Source organism: Lycium ferocissimum, chromosome 4 (assembly GCF_029784015.1).
Source record: "Lycium ferocissimum isolate CSIRO_LF1 chromosome 4, AGI_CSIRO_Lferr_CH_V1, whole genome shotgun sequence".
In the NCBI taxonomy this organism is placed as follows: Eukaryota; Viridiplantae; Streptophyta; class Magnoliopsida; order Solanales; family Solanaceae; genus Lycium; species Lycium ferocissimum.
In genome coordinates this window covers 1,463,674-1,478,295 of record NC_081345.1, presented here as the reverse complement: position 1 = coordinate 1,478,295, position 14,622 = coordinate 1,463,674, and the positions used below count along the sequence as shown (strand labels likewise).

Below are 14,622 nucleotides of genomic sequence, written 5' to 3'. Positions count from 1 at the left end.
ATGAGGTGGCGTATCAAATTTGCGTACATTACAATTCATAGCGTCACTTAGGAGGGTCTTAGGGTAATCGAGTCCTATTTGTGTGAGTTACGGATGTCTAAGGAGTTTCTCCAACATTTCGTGCAAGTTCTAATTCAATTCTCTTCCGAATGAATAGTAACTATTTTCAATCTTAGATTCCGAGAGAAGGAATGGTCCTCGGGACACGTAGTCGACTTAGTACGTCTAAGACATGCCATAGAAAGAAGGGTGAAGCCTTACATACCTCGTTTTGCTCCTTATGCTACTCCAAATTCAAGTCGCAAATCCGCTGAATCTACAAATTGGTCATGTTTTTACCAAACATGATTAGTGCCTTTAGTATTGAATTCTTAAGATAATACTTGGCTACCGAAATTCCGGACTTCCCCTATAATTACACCATCCCGCCAAGTTCAACTTGGCCAATTCCAATCATCAACAATCCCGGAATTCAACCCAAATTAACAACAACAATGCCAATATTCATATTAACAATCTCAATAACCAAACCAAAGTACATTCTAGCAATTTAGTCAACATAGCACTTCCTTCAAGACCTTCCAACTTCCATAATAGCAATAACAACTTAATAATTTACATATTACGACATCATGCTAACAACATCATATTCCATCCATGCAAGAATATCACATTCTACTTACATAAACTTCCACCACAAGCTTCCAACTACTACAATTTCACTAAACTCATTAGACTTTTATTCGCAACATAAAAGCTAGCATACAACAACCAATATACTAAATAATATTTGGCAACCAATCCTTCATGATTCACTATATATACACGGCCTTACATATGATGCACAACTCACGGCCAACACCTACATATGCATATTCTTCTTAAATTTTCCATCCTTTTCCATGCATAACAACAACAACCAACACACAACATATAACACACACACACGGCCTAGTCCCACAAGCCACGGCCATACACACATATACTACCATCGCATGAATTTCATCCATTTTCATTCACCACAACATGCACAAGCATCCATAACATAAAAAGGAATTGAATTCTTACCTTCTTCCTTGATTCTCCAATTTGCTAGGATTTCCCACTTATATGAACATATGTTTTTCTTGCTCAATAGCAACTCTACTTTGTTAAAGACCCTTCAATATGGTGTTTGGATGGAAGAGAATAATTTTTGGAAGAAAATTATCCAAGGTTCTTGCTTGGTATTGCTATGGCGAATGGCCTAGTAAGTTTTCTCCTCTCTTTCTTGGTCTTTAATTTCTTGAAATTTCTAGAGAGTTGTGGGAAATAAGATGACTTAGTCATCTTATATTAATTCATGTGATGAATTAATTTGGATGGGCTTAGGGCCAACCACTCATGGCCGGCCACCCCTAGGTTCTTGGGCCTCATTTCCTTTGATTTTTATTGAGCCCAATTAGCTTCCAATCATGTTTTATAATTTCCGAAACTAATTTTCGATATTCCAAATTTACCCTTCGTCTTCCTCCATAGTTCCACGAGACTTATTTCGAATTTCCCTTTATGCCTTTGACCTTTCTCAATACTTCCGCTTCTAAATACGTCATAAATCATTCATATGCTTATCAAAATAAAAACGTGGCCTTGCTTGTCATGCTCCCGCGATTGTCTTGAATTATCCGATTGCACTAAATTGCGGGATATAACAGAAATGCACCTGTGAGATGGAGACAATTGACACCGTAATATATTTGATATGGATGCTTAAACCTCAAGTGAGATCCCTTGCTGAAACAGGTTAGTAAGATCTGAAAGCCAGCAATAAATGAATAGAAGTCAGGATGGTAATTGAGACAGTGCTGAGGATTAATTGTAGAGATCTTGAATGATATGACATTAGAAAGTGGGTGTGTACAAAAAGAAAGAATACGACAAGCGAGTGGTAACGAGTAACTTAAGAGACATTGTAAAGGATAGCAATGCTATGCTGGATTAAAGGCTAAGATGTTGGCAATAGAGTTGTTCACTTATGATATTGTGACCTATAAGTAACAAAGGAGAAGGAATAGAAAACCTACTATAGTAGGGAGTGAAAAAAAAATCAAAAGGGAAAGGAGTATGACAAGACAGGCTACGAGCGAGTTTTAGTACGGATGAGATATGTAAGCAGAATGAACCAGGAGAAGGAAAGACTATGACTAAGATTGGATATACTTTATACAAATTGTACAAGAGTAGTTATGCAACCTACGAATATTTGTATGCTAAGAATGGGACCAAGTGAGTATTTGATAAGAAGAGTAAGGATTCGGTAATAACAATGCGGTTGTGATATGGGTTACAGTAAGGAAAGGTGTAAAATGGTTTGAGCTAAATTACCGAGATAGAATTAATATTAAGGGCAAATAGGACATGGCCACGGTTGAGTCGGAGGTTTATCCCGATACCGATTGTAAGATAAGATAGGAGAAGGCAAGGTAAAGCATGAAGACTAGTGAGACGACGCTAAGGTATTTCTTGGGCTAACTTGAGCACCTATGCATATTCTTGTAAAGTGTCACGACCCAACCCCGCAGGCCGTGACTAGTGCCCGAGCTGGGCACCCATACGCGCTCACTAACCAGATTCGACGCCTACAAACGACTCGTACGTAAAATCGATGTCGGACGTGTCTCCAACCGACGCATACAAATATATATCTTGCACGAAGCCGGCAAGGCTATCATAATGTACATAACATTGCAAAGTATACATACACGCAAGCCGACAAGGCAAGATCGCGCCCGGACGGGCCGCCCAAACACAACTTACTCAACGCATCCGAACAAGCGTACATAACCCATCTATGTCTACGGACCTTAATACGGAACAACGAGAATCGGATGACGGGACGCGAGCCCCGCCGTACCACGAATAAACATAATCATATACATCGGAAGAGTATATACCCAAAATATTGGCTCCCGAGAACAAGAGCACTACGAACGTAGGGAATGGAAATCCTACGTCGGTGGATCACCAAAACGCGTATGTACAACGTGGCATGAAACGCAGCCCCCGAAGAAAGGGGTCGACGGAATATGTACCGAGTATGCAAAGCAGAAGTACAAAAACGAAGTCATAACCGAAGTAAGGTGTACGAACGTGAGCATAATAACCCAAATACCAAAGTACTTATATCCGAAATACAGATCATACATAAGCAGTGCAGAAGACGAATATAACCATCAGAATGCCCAAAGTGCTTAGCTTTATTTTGAAAAACATTTCTGTCCCACATATACAGAAAATAGAACATATCGTATAAACTAACGTTAACCGAATGCCGAGGAACGTACGACCCAATCCATAAATAAAATAATAGTGCCGAGGAACGTACGGCCCGATCCATATATCATATAATAATGCCGAGGAACGTACGGCCCGATCCATATATAATGTAATAATGCCGAGGAACGTACGGCCCGATCCATAAGTAATATAATAATCATACATCACATCACACCATCATATATCATATCGTATCAGATTATCATATCATCAAACATCATATCACATATCACATACGGTCCGCAATGGGACCCGACGGACAGAACGTGGTCGCCACTCCATCTGGACGCCACAACACATCATACTTCAGAAGGTTTTATATCTCCGAACATCTCCGTCACACATCATGACATATATACACGGTACCGGCCAAGAGGCACCGGCGTACCGGTCACATCATACTTCGTATCACATCATACTTCGAACACATCATACTTCGGAATAGTGCGCACGATAACAACGGCCGGGATCCGGGAAGGATGTAACACGAACGCACGAGCGAATCGTAAGTAGCCATATGCATACAAATCTTTATTACACACTCAACAGAATAACCGAAGCGAACTATTATTTCAAAACCAAGACAATAGTCAAATCAGATTTTCTTCCGAATATCACTCGGGAACATATCAAACCGAACTTCAGAAACCATAGTCACGTATCAAAATCATAAGTATACGAATCATTATTTCAGACTCAACAGACAAATATATAGTCATACTCAGGGGTCGGAAAAATAGTCACATTGAATTCTTTCAAAAGCCATCAGAACCATACGGAAGGAAGATCGCGGGACCCACGGACGAGCGTCAACCCAATCCGGGCCCGCCTACGAAAATCATAGTCGTCATATGTTATCAGATCATTATTACAAACTCAAAAGATAAGTAAACTGATCGTACTTGAAATCGGAATAAAAGTCATATCATATCCTTTCAAAAATCGTCAGAAGTACATAAGAAAAGTCGTGGGGCCCACGGAAAGATGTCGACTCAAGTCGGGCCCGCCCATGAAAATCATAGTCCTTATACGTCATAGAATCATATACGAGCATATCAAAGCCATCCGGTTCTGTCTGTGAAAGTTACGGACGTTCATAGTTTTCGGAATCGTTTAGGAACGAAACTCTTTTAAGAAAGAAGACCCAACTTTTATGCAACTTTTGAAAATCAATCATACAAAGACATATAACCCATAGCTTGTCCACATAAGGATGCCAACATCAAAAGAAAATACGACTCATAAACGTACTCGGATTTTTAAGAATAGAATTACCCCCCGAAGCTCATAACATATCATAACTTAGCCATATCTAAGACATGCCAAAAGAAGGAAGGTAAGCTTTACATACCTTATCCGCCCTCGAAGCTAGTCCAAACTCAAACTTCGGGCTCTCTAGGATCTACAATTACGTCATAATATGCCAAACATTAGCTAAAGGTATTTAGGAATTCATTTCCAAACAAACATCAAATTCTACAGAAATTTGGGGCAAGCACTTCCCCGTAAATACACCAACCCCGAGAATTTAACTCGGCCAAATCAACAACAACAACACCAACAACCAACCTAGCAACGTCAATAACCAATCCGAAAGGCAATATAACATTAATAACTCTCTTTTATATCATTCGACAACATTCAATACTTTCAATTCAACGCTTACATTCAAGCCAACATCAACGCTTATACATTCAAATACTAACCCGAACCCATACCAACAATATTCAAAGACGTTTTAAGCAATTCATACAACATTTCAAACATCCCAAATAATACTCCAACTCACCCGAAAACAGTCCCCAACCCGAGAACACAACTACAATCCATCCTTCACTTCCAAATCATGATTTGCACCAACAATCCACATTCTAACAATGTCATTCTCTCAAATATATAAAAATTACATTAAATACACATGATTCTCCAAATCAGCCCATACAATTACAACATCAATCTTGAGTCAGTAAACTCTCATTTCCAACATAGAATTCATAACGACAACAACCAAACTACTAATTAACAATAATCCATTTCTTGCCACATAAGTAGCCTACATTCGGCCAACACTTTTTACAAACATATATAAATGATTCTCATTCATTCCTTCACACTACAATGATCACAACATGCTAACTAGACCTCAAGTCATTACTTCAATACAACACAACACACACACACCTCACACGGCTATGCACTACACACCCAACCTTCACTCCAACATGCCATATTTCATGATTTTCATCCATTTTAACATACTACAACATGCATACAACCTTTATAACACACAAAACATAATTAAATCTCACCTTTCTTCTTCAACTCCACAAATAGGCTAGGGTTTGCAATTGACACAACGAATGGTTGGATGACCCGAACAACACTTCCACGTTACTTAGGGGCCTCAAATTAGTGGATTTGCATCAACAAAATATTTTTGGAATGGCTTGAATTGGAGTTGGTTTTTAGGGGTTCTTGGCGAGAGCCTCTCTGCTTGTTCTTCAACTTCTATTTTTTTTCTAAGTGTTGGGAATGAATAAAGATGACTACTTGATCATCTTTTGTGCTATTATATGAATGGCACAAGTGTCCTGCCCACACATGTGTTGGACCAATTAAAATTGTCCACAAATTGTGTGGGCCAACTCCCACACCACACGGCCACAACAAGGAAAAATGCATGATTTTCAACTTCCATAAATTCCAATTTTGATCCCAAATTTTCCTAATTGTTCCATGCCAACAAATTCATGAACACTTTAGGTCTTAAAACGAAATCGAAGGTCAAAAGTCCCGACTTTGTATCCCGGAATGGTTTTGTCCCTAACTTACCATAGTTAAACCGGATTGTTCCAATGTACAAAATACGGGATATAACATAAAGATTGCAATAGAACGCGTGATAGGAGAATTAAGAGCAAAATCTGAGTAAAGAAGCAATAGAAGAAGTTTGAATTAAAGATAAAGAAGTGACATGAGATAATGTGCCTAGAGTGTTACAAGTTGGATTAAGGGAATTATAAAATGGTTTAAGCGAGACGATCAGAACTAGTTGGTTACTAGAAGATAGTGAATTTACATGGCAAATCAAAAATTCTTTCGAGATTATACCGATTAATAATAGATGGATCACGAGCGCTATGTAAAGTTATTATGAGGGAACTCAGTAACCGTTTGGTATCCAACTCTAAGGATTGAGATTAAGAGCTAAAAGTAGAGTGACGGTTAAAGTCTTTTAAAGAAGTCGAGAAAGGATACATGAGGTGAAGATTCCGAATCGGACCGGAATAGCAAAGCAATGTAAGGTTATTAAAGTAAAATAATGTTACACCTTCGAAAAATTTCATTTTATTCGTAGAGTCTGTGAAGGGTCTACAGGTTACCAAAAGCATGAAACACTCCAAGGATTGTAAAGTCTAATAAATCAACGAGGGACGTCTACGCATTATAAAATCTTATGTAAAGATTAAGAGGTAAGAAAAAGTGGACGATACATCTTAAGGGAGTAACTTATAGAAGGAGAAGGAGTCGAGTTATGACTAAGTGCACCAGAGAGAGAATAAGATTTTAGCGGAAGACCTCGCAATACAATCACAACCAAGCTGCGAAATAAGGAGGAGAGTAAAGACAACGACGTGGAATTATTACCTCGAGAAGAAACGAAAAAGAGGAAATATTATGGGAATGGTTACTTAGAAATCTGGAATGTGTTATTATAAATTGAAGGGAATCGACCAACGAAAGAGGCATGTGAAGGGCATACTTTAATAAAAGAACATTTAAGGAAGTATTGGGAGTGCAGGACTAGTTTAACATTCGAGGACGAATGTTTCAAAGGGGGGAAGGATGTTATATCCCGTATTTTTGTACGTTGGATTATTCGTAAGCTAATCGACATAAGTTCAAGGACAAGATTATTTTTGAGATATGAGACAAGGACTTTCTAATCGCGATTTTACTAATGCACGGTTTGCTTATTAATTACAATTAGTGTAGAAACATTAGTGAAGTGGGGGAAATTAATTAACCATGATCGATTATTAGTGTGGAAATATTAGTGGGGATTAATGATTAATTAGCCTAATTAGACCACTAAATGGGCCCCACTAAGATATGGCTGAATCTGATTGGTGCTTGGTTTAGTGGGGACACATGTCAAGAGGGCTGCTTGTTACATCTCGTATTTTCATGCGTTGGAAAACGTACGAGTTAAATTATGTTAGTAATGGCAACGAGGTTATCCCCCAAGCTTATAGGTGGTTAGAGTGATGGTACAGATGTGTTGTAAATATTAGAAGTTAAACAAATCAAAGAAAATAAGTTTCGTCGAGGTTTGAAATTATCGATTTGAAATACGATCCAAGCTATAATATCCCATATTTTTGGACTAGAGATTGAACCGTCCAACATGAGCGATTTTATTGAGGTCGTAGGATTTGGTCATATTCAAGCATAAAAATCAAGAACTCGGTGTATACAAGGAATAGAGTCCCGAAATGATTTAAGACAAAAAAATATGACGGCGATGATTGAAAATAATATTTTATGTGTGGCAAAAGGGACTATGGACTAGTGCTATATCTCATGATTATGATAATGAGTATATAAAGTGTGTTAAAAGTAATTAGTATTTAAGTGAATTGGGAACAAGGAATAAATTACCAATTGTCGTTGGAGACAAAATGATTTGATTAAAAAGGAATGAGAAGATAAGTCTTACATTTGTCATCCACGTGGGACCATGGCACAAAGCTATGTATGACTAATTCCATATAAGGAATCTGATGGTGGACACGTATTGGGGACCATGGCACAAACTATTAATTAGTTAAGTAATGTGGACCCTCCCTACCCCCACCAAAAGGGTTATAATAAACTTGGGATCTTTTCTTATTAGCTTTTCAAATGAATAGCATTTATGTGCAGCAACATTTCAATATATTTAGAGGCTATACGTACAGATTTCCTCTCTTTTTACTTGAATTTTCTTAGGAGGTACTGAGGCAGCAACAATGATCCCTAACGAAATATGAAGAACAAACATACGAGTTTTACTCACCGCTTCAATCTCATTGTTTTGTTTTATGGCGTTGTTAAATCCTAGCTTTCTTTGAAGTGAAGTAAGGTGGAAGAAGATTATTTTTTGGCATATGAGGTAATAATTCTCCTCTACTAGATATATTTAAATTCATCCCGGATAGCTAAATGGTGACGTGGGAACTACGAAATTAATTGCGGGAAATCGGATAAATTATTGTTGTTATCATATGGGCTATTTGGTGGTTGTTATGAATTGTTTTGTGGACTGGAATATCGTGGGATTGGCTGTAGTTGTTGTCGTTGTGTTTGTTGTTATACTATATATATACGAAAATAAAGAAGTATATACAAGCATCGGTATAGGAATGTATATTGGGCTGTTTTGGAAAGTGATTTAAGAATGGATTTAATTCTAGTTTGATATGAAATTGTTGGTATTGTTGTTGTTGGTATTTTGATTGATGTTTTGGCTGAATTGGAATCTCGAGGATTATTATGTTTTCAGGGGAAATGCTGTCCGAATTTTGTTAAGTAACGTGCTAGCTTAGGCTTTGGATTTTGAGCGCGCTATAGTTAATACTTGATATCAATAATGTTGTTGTAGATTGGGAAGCCCGGGATCTGATTTATGGTTAGCTTGGAGCGGATAAGGTATGTAAAGCTATCCCTTCTTTCTTTTGGCATGTCTTAGATATAAGTGACGTATGATATGAACCTTGGGGTAATTCCATTCATAAGTTCCGAGTGTGATTCATGATTCTTATTCACTTCTTGATGTTAAAACTCTTAAAGCAGTTGAGCGACTGCCCCTCGAGCCTTCTATATGTCGGATAGTAGTCGGATGTATAAGTTCTTTGTCACACCCCAATTTCCGATAGGGTGTGATGGGCACCCGACCCTTATCTAGGGCCGAGCGAACCCTCAGACTATCGTAACACTCGTGTTCATACTGGGCCCTCGACCAAATCATAAATACATAATACAAGTTTTCAAAAGAACAAACATACTTTATATCTTTTTTTTTTCAAATTACACATAACCTATAACCGTACAGATACGGAAATCACATATAACAATACTATATATATGGAGCCGCTCACCACGGACATCTTATGCACATGACTGCACATTCGCAAAGTCTCTAACATGACTCGGACATCATAACACGAACAAACTCGACTCGGCGGGCGCTCCGAACAAGTGGAGCTCGCCAATTCGCCGGAACATCATCTGCTACAATCTTTAGCTCACACGAGTGTACCGCGCGGCATGGAATGCGCCCCGAAGAAAGGGGGTCAGTACGGAATATGTACTGAGTATGTAAAGCATGAAATGCGGAAAACGAGATCATAAATGAGGAAGGGGTACAGAAAGTGAACATAATAACCAGAGTGTCAAAGTGCCTGCGTACGAAATACAAATCATACCATAGTAATCGACATTAACCGATGTCAACGGATCATAGTCAGATCACAAAATTACTTACCAAATGCGTACAAAACATGTCCCGGCCCTCTAGTGAGGGACTCGGTAGATAAGATCATCATATGCATGTCAATTATCAGAGATCATATGTGAGTTTCAGAAAACATGTGTAATAATCCAAATATCAAAACACTTACTGAGTAAAGTGCAAATCATGCATAGGCTCTTAGAACGGTGGTCGCCCGCCCGTCGTTGGCGCCACACCACATCATACTCCAGAAGTTTTCAGATCTCCGTATCCCCGTCACATAGCACATCATATATACCACGGTGCCGGCCCGGAGGGACACGGCGTACCGACACACATCATAACACCATTATCGTGTGTGTTCCCGGCCAAAAGGGGCTCGGCGAACCGGACACATCATACCCGTAATTATAGCATAATTATGCGCACGATAACAAATTCCCGGGACTCGGTGAAGGAAGTGACCATAGTGCACGAGCAGAGTCGTGAGAGACCATATGCAATTTTTAAAACACTTTCCAAAAATGTAATGGAAAAACCAAACGAGTTATCGTTTAAGGGTCAAGACTTAGTCATGTCAAATGTCATTCGGACGACCTTCGGAAACGTATCAAATGTCTTAAACATATCACGGAATCGTAGGAACCATATGTATAAAATCATATTCATAACTCGTCGAATAAGTAGGAAGTCCATATGCGGAGATCGAAATGAAATAGTATTAAATTTTTCTCAAAATCATTGGAATAGTATAAAAGAGCCGCGGGCCCCACGGACCGGTGCCGACCCCCATCCGAGCCCGACTACGAGAGGTAGGGGAAAGTTATGTCTTATGGGTTTACCTATTATGTCTTGGGGCGTTCCGAGCTCGTATGCAAAAGTTACGGACGTTTGAAGTTCGGAACCTTTTTGTAGCGAAATTCTTTATAAGGCTGCTAAAATCTAATCCTTTAGAAACATAAGAATCTTAGCTTAACTAAATGACTTGCAAACATCAAGAAATGAATAAACTTATATGGTTGCTCGGATCACAGAATGGAATTGCCTCGGGGAACATATCATAGCCTATTCATACTAAGACATGCCAAAGAAAGAAAGGTGAGTTTTTACATACCTTGGCCGCCCTCTACTAATCCACGCTTGCGTCTCGGCTTCTCGCGATCTACAAAAGATGTCATTAGATGCCCAACATTAGCCATAAGCATTAAAGAACTCAATTCCAAGCCGTCACTTCTTCTATGGAAATTTCGAAGACCTCCCCTATATATTCACCAACCCCGAGAATTCAACTCGGCTAATATCAACAACAACCAAACCAACAACCATCCAAACAAGATTTAAGAACATTAACAATCAATTCAAACGCATTATATCGCTAATAATTCTTTTCCACACTTTCCGACAACATGCCAATTATATTCAATTCAAGTTCATATATTCTAGAAGCCATTCAAACAACGTTTAAAAGTACTTTAAGCAACTTACTCGATAGTTCCAACTTTCCAACAAAAGCATTACTCTTCCCAAAACTTCTCCAACCCAACGACACCACATGAACATGTTCCTTTCTTCCCAAATTCATAAGCTACACCCCCAAACCACACTTTAACAACATTATCCTTACAAATTCAAGAAACTACATTAAGGTCATACTAAGTCAAATCAGTCCACATAGTTTTTAACATCAACATGGAACATTAACCTCCATTTTACATCATCGAATTCATAACGACGACATCCAAAATACCAAATAACATTAGCTCACATCTTGCATGCCAAGCAGCCCCTACACGGCCCAACTTCACCATACATGATTTCATGAACTTCCTTTATTTTCTACACATTTCAACAACACACAACATATTGAATACAATTAATTCACTATCTCCATACAACACACACAACACACGGCCACACACATACTTACACACACACGGACACACTTCACCTCCATACTTTCATGATTTTCCATACTCCACAACATATACAAATCATACATAACACATGAAAAACAAGTTAGAACCTTACCTTTCCTTCAACTTTACTCCCTAATATGTAAGGCTCCATATAGCAACAACGAATGACTTCTCTTGTTCTAACGACTATATACGTCGACGAGAGCCTTTCAATTAGTAAGAAAACATGAAGAAAATATTTTTCCATGTCCAAAACAAGGGGCGGTGTTTCGAGCCCCCCATATATGGATCTCTCTCTCTCTCTTTTTTTTCTTTCTTTTCTCTCAATTTCTCTAGATTTTGCAAGATGAATTGTCTTGTAACTTCTTCACACGCACACATATATATATATAGAGAGGGGCACATGGCCGGTCATGTGCCCCTATTTTCTTCCAAATTTTTTCTAATTCTCTTTAATTCTCTAGAATTTTCTTGAATTAAACTTAATGAAGATGATTCAATTAATCATCTTTCATAAGCTTATCCTATATATCCATGTGGCCCATGGCCCACCTACATAATATGACCACCTAGTCTTTAATTTCATGCAATGACCAACTTTCAATAATTAACCTTTGGCCCCAAATTTTTCCTTAATGCTTCCTTCCAACAAAATCCTAAACCATTTGTCGTAAAACAAAGTCGAGAGATAACCTTGTCCATAATTCTTCGCAACCAACTTAAAATATTCCGACGTGCGAATTGCGAGATATAACATTCTTGTTCCTAAAGGCTCTATGATGACTAATGTCTCTGATTCCATAAGCTATTTCACATTAACTTGATACATGTCTATGATTCCTAAGGCTCTATTTGATATAGTTCATAATGACATTCAAAGAGTACTTAACATGACTATCGCCTTGGATACTCCAGTGTTAGCTTATTCTACTTATTCTATTGAGTCTCAGATGATAGTTGCATATGGTTGCTGATGATATTCTACTCGTACATGCCATTATTGTATCATTCACCGAGTCCCGAGCCGGGTATGTTATCACGCACATTTTACTACATTATCCACCGAGTCCCTCACTGTAGGGCGGGCACGCTATATGATGATATGATGACTTGATGATACGATGATATGATTATGACACCGAGTCCCATGATGGGCCGGGTACGGTATACGTATACACGACTTTATTCACCGAGTCCCATAATGGGCCGGGTACGGTATATGATAATGATATGCATGATTTCATTCGTAAGGCACAGGTACGGTGACTTCTTGGCTATTATACTTGTCTCCCGGAATCCCTACTTCGATATGATCTTTCTTACTGTATTTCATGCTTTATATACTCAGTACATATCTCGTACTGACCCCCTTTCTTCGGGGGGCTGCATTTCATGCCCGCAGGTACAGATGCCCGCTTTGGTGAACCTTCAGCTTAGGATTTCTACTCAGCTGTCTTGGAGTGCTCCGTTTTTCCGGAGTCTAGAATTTTGGCACAGATCTTCTGATATATGTATATATTTATCCTGGGGTACGGCGGGGCCCTGTCCCATCATATTTTACTAATGATACTCTTAGAGGTCTGTAGACATATGTGTGGGTTGTATATAGATGTTGTTCAGTTGTGTCTATATGACTTATTTGGGACGTTCCCGTACGTAGTGGCGGCCTTGTCGGCTTGCGTATATATACATTTTGGGATGTTGTATGTAGTGGCAGCCTTGTCGGCTTGCGTATATGTTTGGGGATGTTCCCGTACATTGTGGCAGCCTTGTCGGCTCGTGTATTATGATATCTTTTGATTGGTTGTGACTCCTCAGGAGACAGGTTACCTTGATATATGTATGTGACATTTTGAGATGACATATGTTTTCACAAAGTTTCTATATGATGTTCAACTTCAGTTTGATTATGTCTAATAGATAGGTATACGAGTGTGCAGCTCGGGCACTAGTCACGGCCTACGGGGTTGGGTCGTGACAGACATGACAAGGAATTCAAAGTGTCCATGACGAGTTCTGAAGGTGGTCTTCGGAATATCAACTTCCTTAACCTTTAAGTGATGGTAGCCTGATCTGAGGTCAATTTTGGAATAACACTGGGCACCCTGAAGTTGGCCAAATAGATCATCTATTCTGGGGAGAGGATACTTGTTCTTAATGGTGACTTTATTCAACTGACTGTAGTCAATACACATGTGCAAGGAACCATCCTTCTTTCGGACAAACAAAACTGGCGCGCCCCAAGGTGAGACACTTGGCCTAATGAATCCCTTGTCGAGAAGATATTTTAACTGGACCTTTAATTTTTTCAACTCTGCTGTAGCCATTCTGTATGGCGGAATAGATATCGTCTTAGTGCCGGGAAGTAGATCAATTCCAAAGTCGATCTCCTTGTTAGGAGGGCCTCCTGGAAGATCTTCTGGGAAGACTTCTGGAAACTCATTAACGACTGGAGTGGAGCGGAGGGCTGGAGTCTGGGCATCTGAATCCTTGACTCGGACTAGGTGATAGATATATCCCTTGGAAATCATTTTTCTGGCTTTTAAATAGGAAATAAACCTACCCCTAGGTCCCACTGAATTACCCTTCCATTCTATAACTGGTTCGTTAGAACTCAAATCTCACTATTTTGGTTCTACAACATACCGTGGCAGAACATGACTCTAACCAATCCATGCCCATGATCACATCAAAGTCTACCATCTCTGACTCTACCAAGTTTGCTATAGTTCTGCGGTGATAGACCATAACTGAGCAGATGCATCGTCCTGTAAGTCCGTACCAACATCGTGAAATGTAGGCCCCCGGGCACTAGAAAGGGGATGTCAGCACATTAAATGTACTGGTACGTAAAGCAACTAAATGAAATAGACATAGCACATAAAATAATATGATAAG

At 39.1% G+C, this 14,622-nt stretch overlaps 1 protein-coding gene across 1 annotated transcript in view; it reads right to left on the bottom strand.

Moving 5' to 3' along the window:
- The window catches only part of LOC132053665 (uncharacterized), a 105,771-nt gene extending 91,516 nt beyond the window's left edge, over positions 1–14,255 (bottom strand). The window contains exon 1 of the mRNA XM_059445778.1: positions 13,931–14,255. Coding sequence (XP_059301761.1) covers positions 13,931–14,255 — 325 coding nt within the window. The remainder of the gene's footprint in view (positions 1–13,930) is intronic.
- Positions 14,256–14,622: the final 367 nt, after the last annotated feature.